Consider the following 26,140-nt stretch of genomic DNA (forward strand, 5'->3'; position numbering starts at 1 on the left):
ATACCGCGTCCTTTACAGTGAGGTGGAGCGAGTCCAAGAAAATACCCAACTTTCCATTGACAATACAAGGCTTACGAAGAGACCGATAATTCTCGCCTGTAATTGTTCTGTCAGCCTATAGCTGTGTCAACTAGTAGCGCCCACTGTCAGACTCGTCCCGAAATCTTACACGGCCTCAATGTGCAGCGCGCTAAGCTGTGATTTGCCCTATTACTCCCGCGGTGAAGTAAACCTGGACCACTTGCTACACGACACTGCCATTTTCTGTCGAATCGGCAAAACCATTTTGGCGACTTGCGCGATACTTATGATAGGCTAGTTGTTCGACCCTAAAGGAATTGCGCGGGGAGGTTGAGGATAACACTTTCCCAAGGTGTGTCAATAAGGCACAGGTCTTCGCAGTGAAAAGGTCAGGAACACAGAAGAAGTGTTCTGAGTCCATGTTGGGATACATAGTTATTGTCTTGCCTCGTAAACAGCCCTGCAGGTTCAGGGCATCTTCCTATTGCCGGTTTCTTCTAATTCGGGTGAGAATGTGATTGGATACCGGGGATAGCGTTTGCATGAGATGAACATTCTCAAGACTTGTGGAGAGCCCATGCAGTGGCGGCTTGACATCAAAATAGGCGCTTCCGTCACCTGAGGCTAGTGTGACAAAGTCATCTACAAGTTCAAGTAATAAGTCTGTTCAACAGTGCGCGTTTCTTGTAGTTAGGAGATGGAGCGCTCACAAGCGTCTGATATTGTGGATGCTCCGGCCGACTGGTGGCACGGAGTTCGCCATCTTGAAAATCTGGGAAAGACAACCTAGAGCCTGGCAGTTCCCTCATTCGTGGGTTTTAGTATCATGACAACAATTTGGAGTTCGAGAGGCAGAAAGAAAACAAATACTGGAAGGACGTCTCCGATGTGACGAGGGGGTACAACATTAATATCGGTTCGTAGACTGAGGCTACGTCATATTGGGGATAATCAGGAAACGAAGTTGATGGAGAAAGGGAGACCGAAAGGAAGATAGATCTGTAAGGCTTATCTAGGATCCGGGTCAGCCGCTCAGCCGGGATGAAGGTGAGAGAGATGACAAGTCCCTGACTCGGATCCTGGGTATAAAGGGAACAGCGGTGCGCTGCGCTGCACTTGATAATCATATCTGCTGTCTAGGTAGATCGTCAGGTTCGAGGTGACAGAAACTGACCGCACCATTGATAACCCTTATAGGTAGGTTGAAGAAAGCCTGATAGTGCAAATGCTTAGTCGTAGACTTTATCAGCCCCGGTTGACTAGGACTTTTCACAAGGATCGTTCCTGTGGTCGTCGTTCTCATCGCCGTCACTAGTACTGTCGTCGCGGAAATTTGGAGGATACAATAATTTCCACGATTATTTTTGGCAACGTGGTGTAATTTTGTCTGGCATAAATTCGGCTCACCCCCTCAGACCACAACTCAGTCTTCGCTTCAAACTAAAGTACCCCACAACTATTAGTACAGCAAGGTCGCCGTTGTCGCCTCTTCTTTTCTCGGTTCACTCCTTTCCTTCTAACCATCACCATGGCTCCTACCCTTAATCACCCAGCGGGCGTCACCTTCGTCGATGCCCATAGACCAGTCCACGTAGATGCTGCAACATACTACGGCGGCGGTGAGGCGTTCACTCGTTCAAGAACCTACAGTCATGTAAGGCGTCTAGTCTCGTCGTTCGGCGAGTATCTTGCTAATTTCTTATGCAGTCACATATTCATGGGTATAACCCAAAGCGTGCTCCACTCTTTGAGGAGGATACGCACATGAGGGCTCGTCGCATGTCACACGACGAGAAGAGCGTCACCGGCCCTCGGCGCTTCCTCATTGATGTCGAAGAGACCATTCGTGTTGTCCTTGAGCAGGAGGACACAGACGGTGATTTCCAAATCAGTATCACGGACGCGGGCCCAAAGATGATGGCCCTTGGTACGGCCACGAGCAATGGCTTCAAGACTTTTGATATCCGAGTGAGAGTCCATGTTCATGACATCGTACCATTTCTAATTATAATTTCCATCCAGGGAACCTACATGTTGTCCAACCTGCTGCAGGAGCTTGCCCTAGCCCGTGATCATGGACGCAAACGTATCGTCCTCGACGAGGGCCGTCTCTCAGAGAACCCAGTCGACCGTCTCTCTCGCATGATCAAGAACTCATTCTGGCACTCACTGACTCGCCGCATTGACGGTGATGGCCTCGAGATTATCACTGCCGACCCTAAGAATCGTACGGGCCGAGTCCAGCCTCGGATCTACGTCCCCCACGGCGAACCCGCAATGGCTGAATACTACAGAAAAGTGGCGCGCGAGAAACCACACATGAACCTTGATGTACAGGTTCTACCTCCAAAGCCTGACGATGCCTTATTTGTCAAAAGCTTGAACTCCAAGCCAGGTCTTTTAGCGCTCGCTATGAATGAGGTTGATGATGGCAAGGGTGGCCGGACCCTTAAAGGCATTCCATTCATTGTGCCTGGCGCTCGTTTTAATGAGGTGCCTTCATCAAATCACTTGATTGGTCTCCCTGACTAACACCATCCGATGACAGCTTTACAACTGGGATTCTTACTTCATCTCCCTCGGTCTCCTTGTCGATGGTCAAGTGACCATGGCGAAGGGCATGGTTGACCACTTCATATTTGAAATCAAGCATTACGGCAAGATTTTGAATGGAAGCCGGAGCTACTATCTATGCAGGACACAACCTCCGTTCCTGACGGACATGGCGTTGCAGATCTACAATCAGCTAGATCGCTCTGACGTGGAGTCTAACCGACAGTGGCTGAAGCGGGCAATCCAAGCCGCTATTAAAGAGTACCATACCATCTGGGTCGCAGAGCCCCGCATTGACCCCAAGACGGGGTTGTCCAGGTACCGCCCCGACGGTCTTGGAATACCGCCTGAAACTGAGGCGACGCACTTCACACATATCCTTGAGCCTTATGCTGAGAAGCATGGCATCTCGGTCCTCGAGTTCAGTGAGAAATACAACAATGGAGTTCTCAAGGAACCTGCACTGGACGAGTACTTCTTGCATGACAGGGCTGTGCGCGAGTCGGGCCATGATACGACGTACAGGTTTGAGAAGCGATGTGCAAACCTTGGGACGATCGATCTACAGGCGCTGCTGTTCAAGTATGAAGTCGACATCGGGACGGCCATCCGGGAGGTGTTTGATGATGAGCTCGACCTCGAGGAGGAATTTGATTTGGCACCCTTCCCACCTTCTGTTGAGGCATACCGCAACCCCTACCGCGAACGCTCAACCAGTCGGATGCAAACCAGCGAGGAGTGGTTTGACAGAGCTGATCACAGGAGAGAGATGATTGACAAATACCTCTGGAACGAAAGCAAGAAGCTCTACTTCGACTATGATACCGTTCTGGAAAAGCAGAGCCTGTATGAAAGTGTCACTGCATTCTGGGCGCTCTGGGCTGGTTGTGCTAGCGAGGAGCAATGCTGGAAACTTGTGTACGTTCGGTTGCCTTCATTCGGAAACTCATCTAACTTTGTGCAGTTCTCAGTCGTTGAAGAAGTTTGAGGTACTTGGCGGTCTTGTTTCCGGAACCGAGGAGTCTAGGGGTAAGATTTCCTTGGACAGGCCTAACCGGCAGTGGGATTACCCGTGCGTAGATGTCTCTTTTATTGTTAATACAGTAGATCTAATACTTCTCTTTCCAGCTACGCATGGCCTCCTCACCAAATCATGACTTGGGTTGGACTGGAGCGCTACGGCTACCTGGAAGATGCCCAGCGATTATCGTATAGGTTCCTTTACATGTACGTGACCATACGCGGCCTTATTCACGCTGGAACTGACTCGATTGCTGTAGGATGACCACAGCATTTGTTGACTTCAATGGAGTTGTACCTGAGAAGGTGTGTGACCTAAGCGGTGACTGCGTTATACCACTAACACGAATGCGCATGGCCAGTTTGACGCAGTGAAACTTTCGCATCTAGTGGATGCCGAGTATGGCAACCAAGGTTTAGATTTTAAGATGGTTCCTCGCGAGGGCTTTGGGTGGATGAACTGTGCGTCTCTCTACCTCCATACTCATGTTCACTAGCTGATCAATGATCACAGCCGCCTACCAGGTGGGCCTGTCCTTCTTAACGACACACATGCGTCGCGCAGTCGCGACGTGCACCAGCCCAGAAGTCCTCTTCGGGCCAGCAGCAAACCTCGACAATGCTGTTGCTCAAGCGACTCTTGCTGCTGCTGACCCTCTCGGCCTTGCGATGGACTCGCTGAACATCACCGGTGTTCCTGCTTAAGCACGATTTTTGCTTTCATGTCTTCGTCTTGCCTTGATATTATAATGTGCCGTCTAATGTGCCCTGTGGGTGGCAGTACTCATGTATAGTACATCTTGGTCCAGATTTAGAGTTACTATTTTATTGTCGATTTCCTCTTTGCATTTTCACTCGATGTTTACTTGTGTATTCTTACTCGCACTGATCGCAGTCTCTTAAGTTATAATCGTGGCTCATAGACTGCAATGAAATTAAGGCTCGAAATATCTTGCTGAATCAGCAACACTAAAGTTTGTCTGCAACGTTTATGGCCCGCTGTTCGGATGCTCCATGCTCCCAACAGCTTTTACGGCCCTCCTCGTCCTGGTCCTGGATGTTTTCCTTGGCCGTAGTCAGCGGCCGCAGACTGTTCATGTCCAGAAACCCCTACGATTTGAGCTGCGGCACGAACATGCTGTCTCACCCGATGCACATGTGGCATTCTCCGACGTGCCATTGACGGTGAGCCTTGTCGATGGCAATCAATCATCCTATTCGATAGATACACGGCATACGACCGCATATCGCCCATCAAGTTTCAGCGCATATAATGATGCGAGGATACTTTCCATGCGGCACGCACAAAGCGCGAATTTGCCCTGGTACGAAGCCGAAATATTGGGGCCGAATGTCGAGAGCCGCGAAACACTTTTGGAACTTGCCAAGATGACAAACAATGCCTATGTAACCCCTGATGATAGCCAGTGGTACGAACTTAGCGATAACTGGGCCGATGTTCGTAGGTTTCCTTAAATCATACATGCACGTTATCATTGAGGATCTCTTTTATAGCATCATCCATTTGGATGGGAACCAGATGCAGATGGGTTCCGAGGATATGTGTTTGCGACCCCCGACAACTCCATCGTCATTTTATCTATCAAAGGCACTTCCGCAGCCTTGTGGGGAAGCGGAGGTCCCACTGCCAAGAAGGATAAATTGAATGATAACCTACTATTTAGTTGTTGTTGTGCTAGAATTGACTGGTCATGGACGACCGTCTGTGGTTGCTATCGTGGAGGGTGGAAATGCGACCAGGATTGCCTGGAGGAGGCCTCTGGTGGAAGACAGCCTATTTTACCCCATTGCAACGGTAAGTGCATCGTTATCGTGCGATCCCCTTGCTCACTTGAACTAGAATCTGTATAATAACTTGACGTATATGTACCCGACATCGGATATCTGGATTATAGGGCACTCACTAGGCGAGTACTTTTGTTGATGCTGGCGTTATAGTCACTTACTCTGGGAGAGAAGGTGGTGCGTTGGCTTCTCTTCTTGGAGCCACGTTTGGCACCCCTGTTGTCGCTTTTGAGTCACCAGGAGAAAGAATGGCTGCAAGGACGGCTGCATCTACCATCACCGGTAAGTGGTTCCAATTTGCTTATCATCTTAGTAGTGATAGACCAGTTTTAGCCATCAACTCATCATGTCACGCATGTATACCACACTGCAGATCCCATTGCGATGGGCACCTGCAATGGAATTTTGTCTTCCTGCGCCCTGGGCGGTTTCGCGATGGAATCCAAGTATGTTTTCCGACGTTCGTGCTGCTCGCGTCTCTGAGGCAACCTAGATGTCATCTAGGCCAATCCATTGTATATGACACCGTGTCGAACCTTTCTTGGTCTGTAGACATACGCAAACATGGGATCGTCAGTGTTATAGATGAAATTCTTGGGAAGCCCTGGCAGCCCAGCGAAGATGTCGGTCGGTCGGTTCCACCCCCTACAGTTGAGGAAGATTGCGTGGTGAGTGGTCATAACTTATACAACGCTCGTCTGAAACTGATGTGAATTTGCAGGAATGTTATAGCTGGGAGTTTGGTGATTTCCCCCTGTAGATTTAATTGTAGATATCAATTTGGCCAAGTAGTTTGCTAGAACATACCATACCTACTTATACTTACCCATAAAATGCGCTCTTGAACCTCGGATCTGCAAACCAACTGCCAGGTGGATCATCGACGGCGGTCCGGCTCGCCGACAAGAATTCCTCGACATGATGGAGAACAAGCCGAAGTCGAAATTCAGGCGCGCAAGAGGTTTATCTCTCATGGCAAAATGTGAATTGTAAATGGTCTTGCGCGTGTCTTCTTCCGCGAAAAGCTGCAGAAAGAGTGGATGGTGTAAAGTAGTCAAGACTGTCGTCCCTTAACCGTTACGCCAAAAGGCAGTGATAATGAAAGCTCATGTTTCATTATCTCGGACAGTATTTATGCTGATTATGGGAACTCAGGTAAGCCACCGGGCTTACAGATGGTTGACCTTCGAGTGCACAGACAAGATTGAGCTCGGCGACAGTCGCGACTCACAATCACCTTGTCTTGCCCTGCATCCGGTCAGTGACCTCGACGATCCACGAAATATGTAGTCATCGACTGCGATTGCGCGAGATTCAATCGCCCCTAGGCAGATCAAATACCTAGGAGGCGTTTCTTCTTTACGAGATCACTTGTGTCCCATTGAACACGGTTTCTGGGGTCTTTGACGCGTTGAAACTTGAGCTTGAAACTTGACGCGCTTTGTTTGGACGCGTCCGACTGCAGTTGTGCACCAACCATGCCAATCGATGTATCTGTTTCGCTGTCCAACGCCTTTAATCCGAAACTTCCGCCTTGCATCGCGAAGCTTGGTCATGACGAGCTTGTTCTCATAGAACTGCAAGGCACGCTCGATATAGAGTCTAGTGAAGACACCACTAGAGACGGGCAGTTCGTTGGCAAATTGAACCTCAAGGATGCCGTGGGTGGAGTTCTTCACAGTCACTGCTCTGGCAGCACCTGACAGACCTTTAAGAACAAACCCACACTGATCATTGGGCATCATCTGCTTGAGGGCAAGGTCGTAAACTTGCCTAAGCCGTTGGGCGTGATGCATCGCAAGGAAACGTCCAAGCGATATGGCTATCCTGGTAACGGAGATGACTCCAGAACGATGAAAGACACTTCAAACCCCGGAGTTAGCTGGGGCATCGTCGCCCTGGTGAAAAAAAAGATTGTGTTTTCCAAACGACCCATGCCGATTGTGAACTTGGGCGGTACTACTCAGAGAGAGAAGGTTTGAGTCGGGTACGTGCCCTGATGCCTGGATTCCGTCGTGTGACAGTCATGAAGTTTGATTGGTATGTTTTCGTCTAACGTACAGAAGGAACCACACTAAACGAAGCTACCAGAATCCAGATCAGCTCTTTCGGCCATTTTTCTGTCACCGACGGAGCGGACAGACCTGCAATTGAGGCCACACCGGTTGTCCATAGACAATATTTGACTTGAGCCTCAAGGAGAATAACACTTGTCTCCTCTAACAACCTGACATATACGAGGGGATAAACCAAGATTCCATTTAACCGGTTATTTGCTATCAAACGTTTGCGTTGACACGGCTTCAGGAAACTATCCTAATACGTCCTCTCTTGAATGACATTCATTATATGTTCTAAATAGGTCTGACACGACCAACATGCAAGCAAGACATTAACTTCTTGAGGGGCAGTCGCTGTTTTGATGGATACCACGTTCTGCCTCCTACGTGTGGTCGTGACGAGTGATGCCGCTTCCTTCGCTCGAAAGGGATCAAGAAATTGACTGAAAGCCAGAATTTGACATTTGAGTTAACATTACAGATGAGGAGGTAAGGATTCTAGTGAAGCACGCCGCTGGTCTACTTTCCAGAGTCCACGGCTCATCCTTGTCACAAGAAAGGCATGAACAGTTACTTGCCAAATACGAACAAACTTCACAATCATGAAACCGTAATATTCCTGTCAGATTTTACTCGTCGTCAACACACACGGCTCCATTCATTTTTCACGCCACTAACCTCGACACACACTGTCGTTAATATGACTGAGAGCGAGAAGACTTTATTATAAAATCTGCATATGTATTTGGAAATCTGTCAATATGGAAGCAACTCACTGAGTCCGCAGGTAAGGTAAATGATATTGTGAAGGATCAGCTGTCCCAACAAGCGATTATGGGTTCCCTCTCGCCAGTAGCTGGTCACGGCCTTGTACAGTGTGAGCATCCATATTTCTAGGGGATCATCAATTGCCATGGGAAACGAATGAGGTTGCGAGGTTGTACCCACGTATCTCCGCCATAGCCAGTATCACATAGACGATTATGATGCTGCTACCCTCGCCAGTGTCAAAGCAGCCTGTGACAGGAATGGGAGATTTAGTAACTGCAACTATGTTTCAGCGCAAGTAACCATGTCTAAATGTCCGGAAAAACGTACTCCTAGGGGCGAATCGACCAATCGAGAGCACAACAGGGATAGCAATAACGTATATCTGACGGTTGCAATTCAACTGACACGGATGATTCCCAGTAAAGCTTGCGACTGACTGCCGCGTTGGTCAGGAACATCACTACCATGCGCCTCCTAAATTCCCAAAGTGCGCAAGCGCGCGCCAAGAAGACACCTTGCAGGTCTTTTTAAATGAATATGTAGACAGTGATATGAAAACAGCAAACCTTCGGCACACACCAGAATTACACCTCCTAGATCTGTCAAATATCTATCAGACGATTTTGTTTCAACGAATGATAAACCGCACATGTGTTTATAGAGTACATCACTCGACACACCTGTATGATACCTAGATGAGGTACGGCCTCACTGTCATTGAAATACTCACGTGAATCGACATCGTGGGTCGAAATGCCACTGTGAGCGTCATGAATGAAAGGATGAATGACATATAGGGTTGTGCTTGCCAAGCATCGTCAATGACAAGTAACCACAGGTAAGATATCGGCAGACAAGGTAAAGCAGCTTCGTCCATTTCCACTGTGAGTGCTTCAAAAATTCAACCTGGAATTATTTAAATCTGAACCTGGGTAACCATCGAACAAACAAGTAGAGCAACAGTACCTCATCGGCCAACGTCAGGAAGTAGTCATATGCCTACGGCGATGAAGATCAATAATATAAGTGTGGGTGATTCATATGAGTTTACCCAGAACGAAGTTACAGCCACTGCAACGATGTCATGGACAAGATAATCAGTCGCAGCCAACACAACTTGAACTAGAGTGCGGACCATTGGCGTACTTGAGAGATCATAAGTAGCTGGAACTGAATAAAGTATTGCTTACATTGAGGCTCCAAAGAACCGACCCGAGCTGAAATACATCTTCAGTGGAGTTCATCACGGTGCACGGCTTTCACAGTGCAAAAGTGGGGATTCCCTTCATGATTCTGGCACTTTATGTATTTTAGAAACCTCGGGTAAAGTGTTCGAGCTAAAGTAAACTTTTTGAATATAATAGGACACTGTCGTCGCCCATGTGGGTTTTGATGCAATCTTTATCAAATAACCTGTCGTGAGTTGCCTTGAGATACAAGGGTCTCCAGAGTTCTTGGCGCTGTCCCATCCTTTTACCTATTACCGGGGGGCATTGATGTGGCACAAGAGCACGTCATAGATCGATGCTCACCCTCAATACGACGGGGAGCACCACTGCGTATGCAACTGCTGGAGCAATCTGTTGTGATCGTCGTAGGCTTCGTCTTCCGTTCTGTGACTTGGTAGTAGTTTCTCAATTATCGTGTTGTGCCCAAATCAGGAGGGGATGTACTCGGCGTTTCGTAAAAGTACCAATCAACGATGACCTATTTTGTTTTCTGTACAGTCCCAACATGTTATGTGCTATGACTGTCATGAAGGCTGACATTTCAGGGCTAAAATAACGACGTGAAGGCAACGATTCAATAAAAGAGACACGCAGGGACATATTAATAACGTCAATTATTTGCTCATCGCACTCGATCCACAGCCAAAGTTGTGAAATATCGTGATACCGCTCTGATTCCCATAGTCTGAGATGCATCTTTGTTACAAGGAGCGCATGGAACACGACTTGAGCACTAGAGGATACTTTAGTTTTGTTTAACAAAGGCTGGGGGATGAGATGAACCTAGCCATCAAATTCCCGTACGATGCCTTGCGATGTCTCGTCAATACAAAATCTCAAGCAAAGAGGAGGCGCTGACCTGCAATAGGGCCTTCGTTAAAATAACAACAACGGAAGAACCTGCAGGTTAATTGTCAGCGACCAGACTTTCCGTTCCTGACAAAAAGTTCCTAACACAATCCACAGGCAAAGTAGAATATGTTGTGCTGGATGAGGATATCGAGCAATCGATTCTCACGACCCCAGCTTCTGAAGCTTGCTACGGCTTTGCGGAGTGAAAGGAACAGAATTTCTGTACCGTGTCAAAAGATACGTGTCAGGGTTGACAAGATGAAACTCACGCAATTCCGCAAGAATAAGCAAACTATTTGCTGCGATAATGACGTTGCTCTCTCCGGAATCAAAGCAACTCACGAAGGGTATCGGTGATTTGATGACTAGATACAACGGTCAACGACCTGGTTGAAGGACAATGAGAGCAGGTGAATGAAACACTTACCTCTGGCTGACGACGCATGTATCGTTAGGATTACGATGATTAAAATGAGATAGAGCTACGTAATGTGAATGGTTGAGGAATATAAATAAAAGTATGAGAGTTTAGCCACGCACCACCGCGCTGATCAGAAACAAAACAACAATTGATCGTTTGTATCCCCAAAGTGCACATGTACGCGCGACGAATATCCCTGGAAAGAGAACGTGAATACGAAACTGCAGACATGAGCACATTTGAATCATACACTCCGCGCAGCATAGTATAACACCACCAATATCTAGGAGTGCACAGACGTTAATATTAAGCAGAGCGATCGATCACAAAATGCTGACAAGTGTTCAAAGAATAATACATCTTGCACAGCTGACCTCAGAGACTCAGCCTCGAAGGTAGCTGGAAATATACTGGGACTCACAGTCATGATCTGTGATAAAGTAGGTCGTATGTACACTGTCAAACCGTGACCAAAGTCACTAATTAGAAAGCGAAATACTTATTGAAGTATTGCATATTCGACGCACTGAGCATCTCCAAAGTCAGGTAAACAAATGGGAGATAGCGACAGACCAAGTACAATAATTTGGTCGTGCTCCATCGTCCATGGAACAGAAAATTGACCTGAGGGGTGGCATGAAATGAACGCTCAGGGTAGTTGTCGTGCAGACTCTAACGTACCTCGCTCGAGAAGGTGGTCAAGTAGTCGTACACCTATGCCGAAGAAAGTTGTTTGTTACCCGACAGAGAAAAACGCAACACTAGTATTTACCCAGAGAAACGCTATGGCCACTTGTTTGCATGATCAGTTGCAATAGTAGGGAAACATGGTTACCATTAGCATACTGGTCAGGTTGATAAGCCACTACCTTCACTAATTCATATTGGAAGGACTCACATTCAGGCGTAATAGCATAATTCCCAACTCCTTAAAGTGATGGGAGCCTGAGGGTGAGTGGATCATGACTATCAGTAGTCGCAGGTGATAGAACCGAGAAGTGCGGGAGGCAGATCACTACCTCGGAAGCCTGTGGATATAAGTGGGTCTGCGTGCTTCCATGACAGCGTTTACAACCGCATGCTCCATGAGCTACAGTCCATAAAGCTGTGTCGTTCGAACGTTCCATGATCATACGACACAGCCTCGAGCACATGCGACAATTGGAACGTTGGACTATCTCCGTTCCATTATATGATAGACTCCAGTTAATGATGATTGATTGCTGGAAACTTTGATCCTTTCCTATAAGTAGTTTTCCGAATGGGGGGCTGCTCCTGCGATGCAACGCCTATATTCAGTAATCTGGTAGTGGGTGCTTAGTACACTGAAATGAATCTTGCGGTCGTTTGGGACATACTCCGATTCCTAGTATTGCGGGTACTACTATCAGGAAGTTATTTGGCAAAAGCCTTGGATCCAAACAACCGGGTGTATTAGTCAAGCCACCTTCAGAGCAAATTTGAAATAAACTCAAGTGACAGGGTCGGAGTCAAGTCGGCGAGTAAAATCACCCCACTACTTAACACTTCCTCCTACCGTTCTGGTCAAAGACAAGGATATAATCTGTCATCGCATCCCACCGATTCACGGACGCTGGCAAAGAGCCTTCGCTGGAAGTCTGCGTTATTTCAAGGATGACTAGCTCCTGTCAGACTCTTCAGGCCTCACGCGGCGGCGTGTACAAACGAGGTGCAGTTTCAAACGCTTGCGGCAATCCATTCGGCGATGGCGCCTGATGTTGATATTGGTTCGTGTACTGCTGGTAGGGCATCACGAAGACTCTGAGGTGGCGTAAATTGGTGGTGGCGAGGGTGTCGAGCGAATGTGGGGTTGTGAGGGAAGATGAAAGGGGCCAAGGTCACAATGGTGCATAACAGAAAAAGGGCATCAGATATTTAATGTACTAGGACAGAATATACAGTAACTGTGCACGACGAATAGTTGGTCTCTAACGTATGTCTGCTTTGAAGACAATTGTAGGGTATCTGCGTTTGCATATGTATGGTCAAGATACAAAGGAAAAATCAGAGATCTCTGGTCTTCAAAAAAGGATTCGTACGGCTTACAATATTTCTAGGGTCCTGACTCCGCCTGTCATGTTGTGAACAGAAGCCACGCCTTTGGCCTGTGCAATGATATCATGATCCAAAACGATCCTCTTGTATTCTCCGCTGCGCTGCTGCACGAGTAAAAATGCGCTGAACGACTGTCCAAGGCGAACCATCAATCGCAAGGCTCGCGAGTGAGATTCCGAATCATCTCGCTCTCGTACTGCAGGAGAACCGCCGGGTGAGTCGCCTAACGGAAACTCGGGCTCCGAGTTGGACCAATCTCTCAAGCTCTCCGCATCGTCTGCAAAGACAGGCTGCTCTGGAAAGTCAGGATGCTCGAGGAGACGTCGATCCCATGGACGGACAAGCAGGAATGTCTGTCGAGTGGGCCTTGTCCGCAAGAACTGGATTAACTTTTGTGTCGTGATGATCTGTAGGTCATGAAGCCCGTCTGCCCTGACTCCATACGTAAATGTCTCCTGGTCTCGACCAGACCGCCGCTTGGCTTCTGTGACAGGGAATAGAAGATGCAACCGGCGGTGCGCGAAATGGGGAGCGCTCAATTGGTCAAGTGTCTGATCAAGTGTCTGATACAGTCTCGAAGCTGACTCTAAAGCCATAGTATCTCGCAGCGAGGAGACCGATGACTGAATCTCATCTTCGGGTAGAGATGGCAGCTTGCACGGTGGAGCTTCGTACGAAATAATGTCGGCTGGTAGACAACTGTTGAAGTCTGATAATTTTCCGACCCAGACCAGCGCAGTGATGTCACCCGACTGAGCCACAATTTCCTGTAGGAGCCGCCCAAGTGCATTTTGCTTGTTCTCCCCATAGAGGATGGGTAGTACGCCGAATATGCCGAACAATGAATATGTAATGTCTTCCGGGACAGTGGTAGCTCGCGTAGACGCCCATCGCAGTTTCTCTCGGGCGTCTCTCATTCCCGGTTGGAAGGCGACGAGGACGCGTGCATCTATGCCTATCGCATCCTCCAACTCATCCATAATCTTGTCAGACTCCTTATGGTTGAGGGAGTGGTCGTCGAGATATGGAGACCAATCCTGCTGGTAAAAGCGAATGACTTTCGGAACGAGGAATTCGGGGACGGTCCATCCTCGGGTGTTCCATGTGCTCTTCGCTAGCGCGCCGGGCTTGGACGAAGGCGAAACATCTGACAGGACTGTAAGCGCTGAGTCGTGATACCAGCCAAACATAGAGTTAAGTGATTTTTGGAGCTCGACGTTGTTATGCTGGTCGATGCAACACGAATCAACCCATGCCCAGTGATACTCCGCCTTACGAGCCATTTCGCAGAATGACTGCAACTTCGCGAGACTGCCTGCTGCCTCCAACTCGTACACGACCTTGTCCTTGATATCCTGCAAAAGTAGCTCCTTCTCGTACCATCTATGGGATAGCATGGGTATATTGCTACCGCGATCCGAAGAGCTGCACAAAGCACGGGGTTCAGCGTGAAAAGCTGTCAGGTGAATCATATCGCTGTACTACCACCAGGTCCTCGTATGCTGTATGAATGTCCGATTTTGATGAGAAAGCGCTACGGTTGACGGCGGCAGTGAAGCAATCAACAGCTTCGTCGTGCCGTGCGCCATTTCAGGGCATTTATTCCGAGCTGAACACATAGATACGCCTGATTTGCGAAGTTCAGACAGATCAGTGTCAATGCACAAAACCTAGGCTCGATCAATACTCGCTTCCACGACACGACAAGCAAGAGTGTCGTGCGTCGGACAAGCGACAGCCAGCTTCCGGATGCGGAAAATTGCCTCCTCATGCTGACCTGCATTGAAAATAGCGATAGCCTGAAAACCATGATGAAGCACAGAGTGTGTAAGAAAAAAATTACGCGCCTTAATTAAGAGAAGGAAATGAATAATCTTCGTATCTTCGTTCGCGAACATGAATGCGAGGTCAAATGCTGTCCTCGCGTTTCGGACCTGCCCTTTTCCACATAGGGCGATGCCCTCAGAGATATGACCTGTCAAGGAAGGCTGAATGGTGACGGACTACATCACAATGAAAGTTAGTCTTTCATAAGGGAGGAATGATGAATCAGCCTATCTCACCTTAAGTGCATCATCAAGGGCGCGGTCCCAGTCGTGTGTTAGCGCCATGATGAATGCGCGATTGGCATATGAGGTGTAGTCGTTAGCATCGGCGTCAATCTCTTGTATGAATATCTCTTCAGCGGTAGAAAAATTCACCGCGATGCATGCATTACGGGCGGTCGCACTGATGGCGAGGATCTACGACGCGAAGCATGTAAGAACTTTGAATTGCGGTATCAGAATCAAGGATGGAAACACACCTTTGAATGAACGCCACTCTAAGATCATCTTATCATTCCCTCCGTTGAGGATGCGTTTACTGTCCATAGAGAAAGTGACACATCCCGCCCAGACGGAGTGCTGGAAGGTGGCGATGGTTTGTCGGTCTGAGAGCCGCCAGAGACGGACAATATTGTCTTCAGATGAAGAAGCAACGAGGGTGCCAGCAGGATGAACGGCGATGGCGTAGATATGATTGGTATGACTGTTCCAGGGAGCACGGACCTGCTTCCAAATGAATGCATCCCACTCCCGTACGCTGACATCGCCCCCTGAGAGAAGGCGTTTGCCATCGTACGTCCACGTGAGTGTCTGACAATTGTTTCCTGCGTGAGCCTTGAAGTTTGCGACACGTTCCCTCGTGCCTGAATTGTAAATTTTGATATTGCTGTCTGTTGTGATCAATAGCTAGATGTTCGCCTGACGGCGAATACCGAACGCAGTAGATCCAACCACTAAAATTGATTGGACTTCCTTGTACCTGCCAGGTAATACCGCCACCCCAAAGACCCTGTCGCCATGCCCCTCATCTTCTTCAACACTACACCTGTCCTCAAGTCCCACAGACAAAACGTCTTATCCCATGAGGCCGTAACCATTCGTCGCCCATCGGGGAAAATTGCTAGAGCGTGTACGCCATCTATATGGTCTTTGAAAAATTCGAAGAGAGGTGCGGTGCTTGAAATGAGCTGTGACATTTTACTGCAGGTTGATGGAGGGATTCTGGGTATTTTCCTCTCTTGAAGCTGCGTATACTGTGCGTTTCTAGGCCGTTCCCTGTATTAGCTTGCCTTGTGTTTCCTATAGACGCCCAGGGCATGAGAAGTTTGCCTTCATTAAGGCTGCAGGATGAGTCGGAATACTCCGCGTTATCATACGTGTCTTCCTCGACGGTATTGCACTAACATGTCACCCTGTGCCTCTGCACATCTGTACAACGTATATCTCCACACCTTCCAAAATACATCCCATCGTACTCAATTGCGATCGTGCAGTTGATATTTCTCGGCTCTCAAATCTGGCTGATAGTACTTACGGCCTGCATCAGTGTCTTGTATGGGTTGTTTTCCTACATGGCTGCCAATTCTCCCTTGTCTTATGTGCGGACTACGGGTACCTTCCTGTTGCCTGAATCTCGTGACTGGATCTCCAGACGGACGAATTGCTGACCGTTTTCTAAACAGGTAGGTTGGATGTTCCGCGCAATGAAGAAGTCGGTATCTAGTCCTCCTATCGTTGTAATGTCCGCTGCTGCGGAGCGCAACGCGCTTCAGGATGCAGCTGGCCGTTAGTGTCGTCCAACTTCTCTTAAAACTTGCTGCGTGTCATGAGCAATGATGTGATGACATAAACTGGTGATGGAGGTGAAGACGCTTCTTCCCCTCTTCATCTTGCTTTATACCATCATGTCACCGTCCTTCAAACATCCTGTTTGGTTATTTTTCAATCATATCCGCATTCCCCATATTCCACACTCTTAACACTTCTACCTTCCCTGGGCTTTCTACCGCTTTCCTTACTGAGCAGGCATCATTACCCCTTTCGAAAGTGCCCCTGAGTCAGCAAAAATCTGCCGACCTCTTATCCATGACTGTGCCTGGTGCACATTTTTCACCGGTCGACCCACCTGTTGCCTTCGAGGAGTCACCTTCACAATTCACGGCAGCCATTCGCACGAAGCCTCCCCACCCCCGGGTAGCTCATGCCTGCGACCACTGCAGGCGTCGTAAAACGAAGGTGAATACTCAATGTCTTTTTCTTCAACTGAGGCTGACGTCAAGGGACAGTGCTCCGGGGAATAGGCTGTGTGTGACAGCTGTCAGAAGAAGGGTAGAGTGTGCCAGTGGACACCTCTCACTACTAAAGAGTGGCAAAGTCGGAAGTCCTATGACGGCATTGAATACATACCACGACTCAGGACGCCTGTAACAACTGCGCCATAAGACGACGTATTCGAGCGCTATGCTTCTGAATCCAGTGACCTTTGGTCTGCCAAGGATCTTATGTCTGCATCGCAGGCAGCTACTATGACGAATCCACCCATGGTCAAGCCTATGGTGCAAGCACCTATTGGTTGGAGTGCCTGTGCACTGGGTAGTTGGCAAGATTTAGATGTCGATCTTCAATGGATACCACCACCTCCTTCCTCGTGCCCATCATTGACGAGCGGTGCCTCATCTTGCGAATCGTCACCTCCGCGCACACCGGTTGCAGCGGAGGAGGCGCCACCAAATTTTGATGATGCGGACGCTTTCTTCCGAGAGATATATGAAAATCTATCATCCGAGTGGTCTTCGTTCTTAGACGACGGCCCGGAAATTGAGATGCTTTTTTCTTAGTAAGTACCACTGCCACGGTTTTCATTCCTTTGGACGCTGGTCGTCAAATAGAATTATTTCTGGACGCTTTTGCGACACCTGTAAGCCTGTGCAGTGCTGTGCTCTGAGTATAAAATAACACATTCAATTGCGTAACCAGAGTGATACACCCACCGCGGCCATAGTCTCTTGTCGTGCGTTCGTGACTTCATGAGATTTCCATCACCTTGAACCATGTCAACGCAGAAGTTCCGCATGATCGGAGCGGGTACTAAGTTCTAGTAGTAGCGATTTACCATGATATTGGTCGGCCAATCCCTGTTTCTTTTTAAAATCTACTTCCGTACACCATATCAGCACGACGAAAATACAAATAGATTATTGTGTTCCCTCCAGAGCAACCGACGACTCTTCATCACCTGGAGCATTTCCTACGCATTACTGAAAGTTGACGTATGTACCGCCTGGAAAGAAATTGTACTTATGTCCGTCCCTATGTCGGAGTTGCCCATAGTCTTGGCATGATATTCTCGAATGCTCAAGACGAGGCGCGGTCCTAATACAAACATCTGCAAAACCGAGGAAATTTGAATCAAACCAACATACAACTGAGCCCTCGCGGAAAAGGGTTTCTATTGAGAGGATGGTGAGTAGTTACATGCAGATGTTGGCGACAGATGCATACCACCACTTCTGCAGACAGCCTGCCGAGGAGGAAGCAAGAAATAGCAGCATAACTAACGCATTCCGAACTTCAGCGGAAAAGACAACCATTTCAAATTACGAGCTCACATTGCATGAGGTTGTACTAACACTGTGAACCAGCCCCCTCTGGTCCATCCTGTCGATGATCGTCGCAGTCCATGGAAGTGTTTTACAGCAATCCAGAGTGCAAGAAACAGTGCGATGACCTCCCATACAGTGGTGGTAATCAAGTAGGTTTCTTCACCGCCATTGGCGGACATATAAGAGCACATATAGGTGCCAGAGATGATGAGGTCCACTAGCATTCCTCTGATGAGCTTGTTGCACTTATCTTTCGTCCATTATAAAAGCTTACCCCCTGAAGTAAAGTCGTCTCTTATGGTGAACATTGCGCAGGCGATGGTGACAGCCAGGAATATTACAATGAGAAAGATAAGCATCTTTCTCGATCGCTGATACATAGCATGTAACCGAGCAACCATGATAACTTGCATGATGTTTCAATCAAGTCAATATCACTGAGGTATTCCAACTGAGTAGCTCACTGCCCAGCAAGACATTCATGACTAAATTCATCCAATTTAGTGCCAAGTCCACATTAAGGCCTGAAAATCATAGTTAGTGATGAGATTCGAGAAGGAACAACACTCGAACAAACTCACAGCTGTTACAGTTATTACATCGAACCAACAAGCAAGCTGCTCACTCACCCCTTCACAGGAGTCAATTTGACGGGAACGGCAGGTATCAGCGTGTATTACTCACTGCGTCTGTCAGCTGGACTGTCGGAAGAGTTTCTGTAGGCCGCTGGTTAGTAGAAATGAATGTAATGTATGTGAGGAGACACACGTAGTATGTTGAGGCTTATTGTGAGGTGCTTGTTAGTATAGCGCCATCATGTCAGCCTTGCAGACTTACAAAGCATATGGTATTGCAGCATAGCGCGCCTAGAATTATTTGGAGTCAGAGTTTTTTTCCCAATTGCAGTAATGAGTAATGATATAAACTACGTACGCTGAGGTATAGAAGAGTCATAAAGGACCAGCGTTGCCTCTGCCCCGAATGAATTGCATGATCTTCCGATATGGGACGCCGCTCACCCAGATCAGTTCAACCTAGTATAAAGGAGAAAACATTCTTAGGGGGATGACCGCTCTGGTAGTGGCATCAACCCACCTCTTGTCCGAATGTCAGTGCTATGAACATCATAAGGATAACAGTGGTTCTTTAATACTATCTTGCTCACCCCAGTCATATATCACCGCAACACAGGAGGCAACTGCCGGAGTCGAGGTTAGATCAAGACATCACCGACATCTCTCCACGAACCTACGGAATAGCTGTAAACACGATTGAAATTGATTACCGGCCACCAACTAGGATTGTTTGGGATTATGAACATATTGGAGGGATGGGCATCAGGAAGCGGGAACTTTGGACGTATATATAACAATGGCGTTCGTGCTGGAGATACCATTATCCAGTGCTTGTACCGCGAAAAAGGCGATACGGAGATGAAAATTTGTTCCCGGATTGTCGTGCGAAATAGAATAGAGGTAACTTGCCTACCGTCTTCCAAGCACACGCCTCGATGCATAATCTTCCTCCGACGCGACCTCTTCCTCCTCCCACATCCTCAGCTGTCTCCACATGTCCACCTCCCCACGCCACGCCTTGGTCGTCGGGCGATGATGTTATGATGATACCAAAAATATGGTAAGGATGGTGCGACTCTGATGCAACACAGCACTAAATACATCCTGATTGGTAATTGATCTGGTGAAGATATGACGCTACATCCCTAGCCCCAAATAAAAATGAGAGGGAACAGATGATACAAGGCGACTCAGGTAAGTATTGCGTGGACACGCACAACTTCTTGTTCTTGGAATTGTACAGCCACATCTAGTATGACATCACAGATGGCCATCGGTTAGTGATCTTCTTCGGGGCCCAACCCAGTTTATATATGCTACAACAATGTGAGTGTACGAGAGAGGTATGGCAAAGAACTTACTGTAGCGGGATCTTCATTACATGGGCCAGCAATAGTATACACAACAGCTGCAAAGTAGTTTATGGTCCCACCCTCGTACACTGTGAGTCAAAGTCCAAAAGACTGCATGTCATCTAGTGTGCGCTGTTTGTGGCATTCTTCATCTTAGAATAGAGGTCAAGAGATTCAGAAAAAGGCGGATATGTACAGCTTGCGGCTTTTATTACTGCATGCAAAAGGGCGCAATTCCTAGTCTCCCCTAGACAGACCATAGACGAATGAAGATAGTTGTTCCTTCTATTAGTATGCGCGGGTTCATGAGGGCGTGGGAGTCCGGGACGCGGGGTTTCGGTAGTGTTGTTGGCAGAAGTCTGCCATTCTGCCAATGGCAATTGCCACGTTGTGGATTCAATCTTCTGTCTCCTGGATATGGTTACTCTGGGGCTAAAATATGGGGCGGTCTAGAGGGGCCAACGTCTGAGGCGCTGGCAGTTTGATTCGGAGTTTTAAGTTCTCAAGGCTGATCATACTAAAACAGGTAAGCGACCCACCCGCGCGGGCCACACTCCGCACAGTTGCCTAACACCTTCGTGTTCGCTGTTGCCCACAGCGAGCTCAACTACTGAATCCATCTTTGTATTCTATGACTATATCACCATATACATTCTATCAGTAGCATCCCAGAAGACCCATCGCGAGTACCCACATCGTCTTGGGGCTGTTTCAGAACCGCCAACAATTCATCCACATCATCACTCAGGCTGTCCGACTGGAAATGATCGACGGACCTTGACTCTTGAGAGTCAAATCACAATCTCGGAATCAGTAAAGACTGACCTGGCAAGTAGCATAGATACCGCTTCTCAGTAAGACTGCCAGATTTCCCCTTCCACAATTTCTCCAACATTCAATAGTTACCTTACTGACTTCTTCCAGTTGTATGTCGCGTGCAGCGCGATTCTGGACGCCTTTAGTGGAGTGAGTTCATACGGTCGGTTTCTGTGTGCAGTTTACATTCGCTACTCTCGTGTCGATGTCAGATTTCGCTCACCTGGTCTTTTGATCCCTCTCACCGCGTATCTACTACCCCCTGCAGCTTTGGTCCGAGCGAATTCGTCTTTGCGAGTTCTGCTTTTGAGGTCGAAGAAGAAACTCGCGCTGACGCCTGCTGCTCTGGCTTTGTGCCATTTACAGAAAATTGGGTGTACACGAAATAATAGCTGCATTCTGAAAACGGCTCAAATGGTCCTTCGGCTCGGCTCTCCTAATGAGAAAAACTTCACCAGTACACCGTTATCGAGTATCAATTGGAGATGCGACCTAGCATCGTACAGCCGTACGATATTGATCGTAGGTGGTCTACGCGATTGATATAGTGTCTTCAGAGAGGGTTGGTTCTGAGTTGGAAGAGAACGAATGAGCAAAATTCCATTCAAGTTGGAGACGCCCCGTTTCACTGCCACCCGCTCCTGTTGAAGGACACTTGGGTGTCACAATGTATCAGAGATCTCGAGCCATGTTACGCTCTGGATCTGAAGTCACATTGCGGTACCTAGGCAGTAGTAGCCCCGAGCCGTTGTACCCCATCGACCCTTTGGTCAACGTGCAACACCTGGAGTTGGAGGGGAGCGCATAGCGTACATTCGTGATCAGTGAGCTGAGAAAAGTCCATATCTCTTGAATTCGGGTAGCTGGGTTCCGCATGTTGGGTAGAAGTCGATTGCATTTTGGCAAAAGCTCTGTGTACCGTGACTTGGTTTGATTCTCCTGAGAGATGCTCATCCAGTCCACACGGCGACGCTTGAGGCGAAAGTGAGCACCTTGGTCCGAGATAGACGTTGACGACTCGATAAACGGTTCGACGTTCGCCTGTATCTGGGCTAGCAAAAATCGAATCGTCAGGGCACACCAACTCTCTGTCATGCAGCGATACAGCTCTGCACGCACCTTGGAAGAAGAGAATGACATCCAATTGAAGGTTTGGATGTCCCTAGCAGTGCGCATGAAGAAGTCGTTATCTAGTCCTCCTATCGTTGTAATTTCCGCTGCTGCAGAGCACAACGCTCGTCAACGCTTCAGCATGCAGCTAGTCATTAATCAAGGGTATTAAATGTTGTTCAACTTCCAGCAAGCAAAACTTGCTGAGTCCTGACGGTATCATGTGACGTAATAATAAGCTTACATAAGTAAGCTAGTGGTGAAGGTGAAATGCACACTTGCTAACGCTTCTTCATCTTGCTCTATATCATCATATCACAAACCTCCTATTTTATTATTTTATAATCATGTCTGCATTCCCTATGTTCTACACTCTTAACACTTCTACCTTCCCTGGGCTTTCCACCCCTTTCCCTGCTGAGCAGGTAACATTACCCCTTTCGGAAGTTCCCCTGAGTCACCAAAAATCTGCCGACCTCCCTGCGCAGGACGCAATGTCCCAAGATGAATTGCTTGCAATGGTTACTAGTCTCTTATCTACGTCTGTGCCTGGTGCACATTCTTCACCGGTCGACCACCCTATTTCCTTCGAGGAGTCACCTTCACAATTCACGGCAGCCATTCGCACGAAACTCCACCCTCGGGTAGCTCATGCCTGCGATCACTGCAGGCGTCGTAAAACGAAGGTGTGCATTCAATTTCTTTTTCTTCAACTTTGGCTGATTTCAGGGGACAGTGCTCTGGGGACCAGCCTGTGTGTGACAGCTGCAAGAAGAAGGGCAGGGCGTGCCAGTGGACACCTATCAAAACTACTAAAGAACGACGAAGTCGGAAACCCTACGACGTCGTGGAATACAGACCACGACCAAGTGCACCTGCACCAACTGCGCCGTACATTGCAGCGCCTAGGCCAATGTATCCGAGTGTTATGCTTCCGAATCCAATGACCCTTTGGTCTACCCAAGATCTTATGTCTGCCTCGCAGGCAACTACTATGGCGAATATACCCATGGTCAAGCCTGTGGTACAAGCGCATACTGGTTGGAGTGCTCCTGTGCAGTATGACTGGCAAGATTTAAATGTCGACATTCAATGGATAGAATCACCTCCTTCCTCGTGCCCTTCACTGGCGAGCAGTGTCTCATCTTGCGAATCATCGCCTCCACGCACGCCTGTTAATGTGGAGGAGGCTCTTGTCTCGGCTAGTCCTTTATTTGTGGAGGAGGCGCTACCAAATTTCGACGATACGGACGCTTTCTTCCGCGAGCTATTTGGAAGTCTACCATCCGAGTGGTCGCCGCTGTTAGACACCGGCTCGTGGAGCCTTTAGGTCAGTAAGCGCCGCCACCACGATGTTCTTTCCTTTGGCGCTGGTCGTCGAACGGAATTTATTGTCAGTGGGTTTGCAGTATGGACGCTTTTGCGACACCTGTAGGCCTGTGTAGTGATGTATTCTTAGCGTAGCGAAAATAACACATCCATTTGCATAACCAGTGTTTGACCAGTGATACATCCTTTCATTTCACCATACGTATAACGACTTGCGCCATAGTCTCTTATCGATGTAGCGCCAACCTGAAACAGCGAAGTTTTGCACATGCACCACGTCACCGAACGCATTCCATCATTCGCTGCTTATAAGTTAGAATCAAACACGATAGCTAAGCCCAAGCAGGGCCTTAAGATTTTATTTGGTGTGAAACCTCGTGGTAGTACATGTACAATTGAAAGCGAACTTCACTAAGCAAATATAGGAGACAATACAAATTACAGGATGAAGAACGAAGAATAGGCAGACAGAACAGACAAGAGGAAACAAAGTCCAAAAGTGTTGGTGTATATGGTAATCTGAACGAGTAAATCAGTTCATGGGCTTCGCTGCCTTGAACCGCACTCACCGAATGGAATGCCTCAATGCAATGTGTGGCAAGTGACAGTGGTGATGATACAAGTTGAATTTAAACCGAATGATGAGCCGGCCGATAGATATAAGGGCGCATTAGGGTTGATGGAGTTTGTACGTGTCACATAACTGAGAGCTTCTTGTCCTTCAATCAAGGACATTATTGATGGGATACGGTTTGAGAACGACGAGAACAATGTTCGCGCGAGAGGGTATATGAAAGGCAAGGACATGATGATGATGATGATGATGAGCATCGAGCCTGTCAATTGAAGCCGTCGAAATGACCCTTCAGGATCCTCTCGCCCATGGGAGAAGGCGCGCGACGTTGGCGTCCAGGATCAATGCTCACCGTCGCTGAGCGCTTTGCCCTGCGAACAGCAAATACGGGTAAAGTTGACATGGTAGGGGAGATTGCGGAGTTAGGTGGGACAGTGGGACTCGAGGGACTTCGGGAGCGAAGATCATTCACATTGGGAGGCTGAGAATCACAAAAATTAATGGCGCGTCATACGACAATTACAAAGAAATACACCTTTGCAAGTGCGCTTCCAAGCGAAAGACGCCTTAACAACCCAGCTCCACGGTCGTGATGACCATCAGGGACAGGTGGAGCGGGTGCAAACAGCCCAGACGTGCCGGATCGACGGGCATGAATAGTTGCTGGAAGTTCCTCGGGAGTGTCCTCTATGGGGATATCGGGGATATCAGTGAGAGCAATCCAGGAAACGACTAAGGAACCGACCATCAAACGAAGGCTGTCCACCAAATCCACGGTAAGAATGCGAAGATGGGGATTTTGAGGTTGGGGACTGGGACAGGAAAGAAAGGATAGGAGAACTAGATGGGGAAGCAACTGGAACACGGGGAGAGTTGGCGCTCAATGGGGTCTGCAGTTGCGGGGGCGACCCGCCGGGAAAGGTCGACGCGTCCGACGAAACTGAGGTAGAGCGGTGCCTCCAATGATGAGTAACCATCGGAATTGGCTGAGAATGCTTCACTGAATCGTCCTTCTCGACATTATCTTGATTCATATTGACTGTGGTATATAGGAGATGGAGAGTGAGTGAGTAGAAGAAAGGAGAGCAGTGTTTAGATTTTAAGATCAGTCATACGACCTTTATAATTGGCGATGGAAATCTCCGAGTGTGTCATCCCACGTGCTCTGGATTACAATTTGGTCTGCCCAGATCAAAGTTCCCGATCATTGCCTCCTCCTGTCGTAAGGCCCGACTTGCAGTCTCTTGCAATTGAGCTCTCGAGACATATGGATGAGACCTGAGGTTCAAGGCAATCACTCGTTACTGAGCAATCAGAAAGGGTCGTAATAATCACGGCAACGAGGTGAATCTTGCGGGGTATGTCAATGTAGATAATGCGGGGTATGATCGATCACGAGACATTGCAACCGTATGCAGCAGACTCAGAAATAAGACATGTCCACACGTCAGAGCTTGTTTGGTCCTTCTAGGTACTCAATCACTGACAGCAATTAGCAGAAAGTTCAGCTTGTCACTTGAGAATGTCGTATCAAATGTTCTCACAGAATTTGCATTCTCTCCAACAAAGTGCATATCTCGTTGGAGAGCTGCGATAAATGATAGCTTCAACCTTTGTTCCGGTACCAAAATGCAGAATCGGGAATTTTTGTGGACTGCTTCCAATGCCACCACGGCGTAAATACTTGCCATATACAGCTGGGAGATGGAGAGATCATTTCTTCACGTCCTCCAGATTCACGTCCTTGGAAATAGATCCGGCGGGAAACTGCTTCATTCACTGAGACTTTGCTCGCATGTGTACTGCCATGTCACTTGTGTGTGGGTTTTGATCGATATCGATTCCTTGTTCGCCGTCAATTAGGAGCCTTGGTCTCAGGAAACCCCTGCGTGACGTTGCAACGGAGTCCAACAAATATGATATGTCGTCTTCTGCGCCCTCATCTCGTGGTCTGAGTCAGGGTACCGACGAACGTGTCAATTCTTATCCTTATCTTTGACCTCATTGCATATTAGCTTCGAACTCGTACGTTCAATTTGCTAACAGAACAACGCCAGGCTGATCAATAGCGGTGTTGAACTAACTGTGTAAGGGGTTTCACGCTGACTATCAATATAATCGAGGCATACCGATGATCATAATGATTC

General features: G+C 48.0%; 10 protein-coding genes across 10 annotated transcripts; 4 read left to right on the forward strand and 6 right to left on the reverse strand.

Moving 5' to 3' along the window:
* The first annotated feature begins 1,349 nt into the window (after nucleotides 1–1,349).
* Nucleotides 1,350–4,547, forward strand: EDB91DRAFT_455612 (glycoside hydrolase family 37 protein). Its single transcript, XM_041327312.1, has 9 exons — nucleotides 1,350–1,675; nucleotides 1,729–1,989; nucleotides 2,044–2,514; nucleotides 2,570–3,492; nucleotides 3,539–3,646; nucleotides 3,703–3,801; nucleotides 3,855–3,900; nucleotides 3,957–4,056; nucleotides 4,109–4,547. The coding sequence occupies exons 1-9, from the start codon at nucleotides 1,550–1,552 to the stop codon at nucleotides 4,297–4,299; spliced, it is 2,325 nt and encodes a 774-aa protein (XP_041176329.1). The 5' UTR covers nucleotides 1,350–1,549; the 3' UTR covers nucleotides 4,300–4,547.
* EDB91DRAFT_1138354 (alpha/beta-hydrolase) lies at nucleotides 4,541–6,253 on the forward strand. The gene is given in 9 exon segments (XM_041318889.1): nucleotides 4,541–5,052; nucleotides 5,110–5,339; nucleotides 5,371–5,410; nucleotides 5,456–5,522; nucleotides 5,575–5,621; nucleotides 5,641–5,682; nucleotides 5,734–5,846; nucleotides 5,894–6,068; nucleotides 6,122–6,253. 9 exon segments carry the CDS (start codon nucleotides 4,609–4,611, stop codon nucleotides 6,158–6,160), a joined length of 1,197 nt encoding a protein of 398 aa, XP_041176330.1. The 5' UTR covers nucleotides 4,541–4,608; the 3' UTR covers nucleotides 6,161–6,253.
* A 299-nt stretch (nucleotides 6,254–6,552) lies between these two features.
* Nucleotides 6,553–7,809, forward strand: EDB91DRAFT_1329376 (Ctf8-domain-containing protein). Its single transcript, XM_041325319.1, has 3 exons — nucleotides 6,553–7,061; nucleotides 7,116–7,440; nucleotides 7,492–7,809. Exons 1-2 carry the CDS (start codon nucleotides 6,879–6,881, stop codon nucleotides 7,380–7,382), a joined length of 450 nt encoding a protein of 149 aa, XP_041176331.1. The 5' UTR covers nucleotides 6,553–6,878; the 3' UTR covers nucleotides 7,383–7,440; nucleotides 7,492–7,809.
* A 113-nt stretch (nucleotides 7,810–7,922) lies between these two features.
* Nucleotides 7,923–9,857, reverse strand: EDB91DRAFT_1138361 (uncharacterized protein). The gene is made up of 15 exons (XM_041318890.1): nucleotides 9,764–9,857; nucleotides 9,422–9,708; nucleotides 9,367–9,376; nucleotides 9,283–9,302; nucleotides 9,198–9,230; nucleotides 9,041–9,137; nucleotides 8,962–8,990; nucleotides 8,881–8,911; nucleotides 8,798–8,830; nucleotides 8,669–8,745; nucleotides 8,559–8,613; nucleotides 8,409–8,504; nucleotides 8,237–8,353; nucleotides 8,139–8,179; nucleotides 7,923–8,079 (listed from the first exon to the last, which is right to left on the reverse strand). Exons 2-15 carry the CDS (start codon nucleotides 9,473–9,475, stop codon nucleotides 7,936–7,938), a joined length of 837 nt encoding a protein of 278 aa, XP_041176332.1. The 5' UTR covers nucleotides 9,476–9,708; nucleotides 9,764–9,857; the 3' UTR covers nucleotides 7,923–7,935.
* A 2,672-nt stretch (nucleotides 9,858–12,529) lies between these two features.
* On the reverse strand, nucleotides 12,530–14,746 carry EDB91DRAFT_455794 (uncharacterized protein). Its single transcript, XM_041327313.1, has 4 exons — nucleotides 14,657–14,746; nucleotides 14,295–14,608; nucleotides 12,801–14,234; nucleotides 12,530–12,719 (listed from the first exon to the last, which is right to left on the reverse strand). Exons 2-4 carry the CDS (start codon nucleotides 14,426–14,428, stop codon nucleotides 12,683–12,685), a joined length of 1,605 nt encoding a protein of 534 aa, XP_041176333.1. The 5' UTR covers nucleotides 14,429–14,608; nucleotides 14,657–14,746; the 3' UTR covers nucleotides 12,530–12,682.
* A 2,990-nt stretch (nucleotides 14,747–17,736) lies between these two features.
* On the reverse strand, nucleotides 17,737–20,086 carry EDB91DRAFT_1337037 (uncharacterized protein; the record flags this gene model as incomplete). Its single annotated transcript, XM_041325564.1, has 13 exons — nucleotides 17,737–18,083; nucleotides 18,137–18,188; nucleotides 18,244–18,454; nucleotides 18,512–18,643; nucleotides 18,702–18,761; nucleotides 18,922–18,953; nucleotides 19,075–19,103; nucleotides 19,257–19,271; nucleotides 19,333–19,352; nucleotides 19,403–19,435; nucleotides 19,486–19,588; nucleotides 19,726–19,905; nucleotides 20,030–20,086. 13 exons carry the CDS (start codon nucleotides 20,084–20,086, stop codon nucleotides 17,883–17,885), a joined length of 1,125 nt encoding a protein of 374 aa, XP_041176334.1. The 3' UTR covers nucleotides 17,737–17,882.
* A 474-nt stretch (nucleotides 20,087–20,560) lies between these two features.
* EDB91DRAFT_1082757 (uncharacterized protein) lies at nucleotides 20,561–22,156 on the reverse strand (the record flags this gene model as incomplete). Its single annotated transcript, XM_041315537.1, has 9 exons — nucleotides 20,561–20,596; nucleotides 20,704–20,771; nucleotides 20,816–20,947; nucleotides 20,990–21,050; nucleotides 21,071–21,120; nucleotides 21,204–21,329; nucleotides 21,444–21,621; nucleotides 21,794–22,027; nucleotides 22,100–22,156. The coding sequence occupies 9 exons, from the start codon at nucleotides 22,154–22,156 to the stop codon at nucleotides 20,561–20,563; spliced, it is 942 nt and encodes a 313-aa protein (XP_041176335.1).
* A 281-nt stretch (nucleotides 22,157–22,437) lies between these two features.
* On the forward strand, nucleotides 22,438–23,570 carry EDB91DRAFT_1337039 (uncharacterized protein; the record flags this gene model as incomplete). The annotated part of the gene is made up of 2 exons (XM_041325565.1): nucleotides 22,438–22,776; nucleotides 22,827–23,570. 2 exons carry the CDS (start codon nucleotides 22,438–22,440, stop codon nucleotides 23,418–23,420), a joined length of 933 nt encoding a protein of 310 aa, XP_041176336.1. The 3' UTR covers nucleotides 23,421–23,570.
* A 214-nt stretch (nucleotides 23,571–23,784) lies between these two features.
* On the reverse strand, nucleotides 23,785–24,394 carry EDB91DRAFT_456056 (uncharacterized protein). Its single transcript, XM_041327316.1, has 2 exons — nucleotides 23,989–24,394; nucleotides 23,785–23,825 (listed from the first exon to the last, which is right to left on the reverse strand). Exon 1 carries the CDS (start codon nucleotides 24,248–24,250, stop codon nucleotides 24,002–24,004), a length of 249 nt encoding a protein of 82 aa, XP_041176337.1. The 5' UTR covers nucleotides 24,251–24,394; the 3' UTR covers nucleotides 23,785–23,825; nucleotides 23,989–24,001.
* On the reverse strand, nucleotides 24,142–25,300 carry EDB91DRAFT_456040 (uncharacterized protein). The gene is made up of 3 exons (XM_041327315.1): nucleotides 24,739–25,300; nucleotides 24,529–24,680; nucleotides 24,142–24,474 (listed from the first exon to the last, which is right to left on the reverse strand). The coding sequence occupies exons 1-3, from the start codon at nucleotides 25,025–25,027 to the stop codon at nucleotides 24,259–24,261; spliced, it is 657 nt and encodes a 218-aa protein (XP_041176338.1). The 5' UTR covers nucleotides 25,028–25,300; the 3' UTR covers nucleotides 24,142–24,258.
* Nucleotides 25,301–26,140: the final 840 nt, after the last annotated feature.

Source organism: Suillus paluster, assembly GCF_016628075.1.
Source record: "Suillus paluster strain FC165 chromosome Unknown EDB91scaffold_32, whole genome shotgun sequence".
NCBI classification, from domain to species: Eukaryota; Fungi; Basidiomycota; class Agaricomycetes; order Boletales; family Suillaceae; genus Suillus; species Suillus paluster.

Coding starts and splice junctions, on each gene's coding strand:
- EDB91DRAFT_455612 (XM_041327312.1), top strand. CDS start 1,550: ATGGCTCCTACCCTTAATCACCCAGCGGGCGTCACCTTCGTCGATGCC. Junction 3,802..3,854: donor TCGTATAGGTTCCTTTACAT/GTACGTGACCAT, acceptor CGATTGCTGTAG/GATGACCACAGCATTTGTTG. Junction 3,901..3,956: donor ATGGAGTTGTACCTGAGAAG/GTGTGTGACCTA, acceptor GCGCATGGCCAG/TTTGACGCAGTGAAACTTTC.
- EDB91DRAFT_1138354 (XM_041318889.1), top strand. CDS start 4,609: ATGCTCCCAACAGCTTTTACGGCCCTCCTCGTCCTGGTCCTGGATGTT. Junction 5,411..5,455: donor TATTTTACCCCATTGCAACG/GTAAGTGCATCG, acceptor CACTTGAACTAG/AATCTGTATAATAACTTGAC. Junction 6,069..6,121: donor CAGTTGAGGAAGATTGCGTG/GTGAGTGGTCAT, acceptor GTGAATTTGCAG/GAATGTTATAGCTGGGAGTT.
- EDB91DRAFT_1329376 (XM_041325319.1), top strand. CDS start 6,879: ATGCCAATCGATGTATCTGTTTCGCTGTCCAACGCCTTTAATCCGAAA. Junction 7,062..7,115: donor AATTGAACCTCAAGGATGCC/GTGGGTGGAGTT, acceptor CAGACCTTTAAG/AACAAACCCACACTGATCAT.
- EDB91DRAFT_1138361 (XM_041318890.1), bottom strand. CDS start 9,475: ATGAACTCCACTGAAGATGTATTTCAGCTCGGGTCGGTTCTTTGGAGC. Junction 8,991..9,040: donor CTTGTCATTGACGATGCTTG/GCAAGCACAACC, acceptor TGACGCTCACAG/TGGCATTTCGACCCACGATG. Junction 8,354..8,408: donor ACTGGCTATGGCGGAGATAC/GTGGGTACAACC, acceptor ATGATCCCCTAG/AAATATGGATGCTCACACTG.
- EDB91DRAFT_455794 (XM_041327313.1), bottom strand. CDS start 14,428: ATGTGTTCAGCTCGGAATAAATGCCCTGAAATGGCGCACGGCACGACG. Junction 14,235..14,294: donor CAGCATACGAGGACCTGGTG/GTAGTACAGCGA, acceptor TGCTTTGTGCAG/CTCTTCGGATCGCGGTAGCA. Junction 12,720..12,800: donor GTCAGGACCCTAGAAATATT/GTAAGCCGTACG, acceptor ATGCAAACGCAG/ATACCCTACAATTGTCTTCA.
- EDB91DRAFT_456056 (XM_041327316.1), bottom strand. CDS start 24,250: ATGCTCATCATCATCATCATCATCATGTCCTTGCCTTTCATATACCCT.
- EDB91DRAFT_456040 (XM_041327315.1), bottom strand. CDS start 25,027: ATGAATCAAGATAATGTCGAGAAGGACGATTCAGTGAAGCATTCTCAG. Junction 24,681..24,738: donor TGGACAGCCTTCGTTTGATG/GTCGGTTCCTTA, acceptor ATATCCCCATAG/AGGACACTCCCGAGGAACTT. Junction 24,475..24,528: donor TTGGAAGCGCACTTGCAAAG/GTGTATTTCTTT, acceptor TGTGATTCTCAG/CCTCCCAATGTGAATGATCT.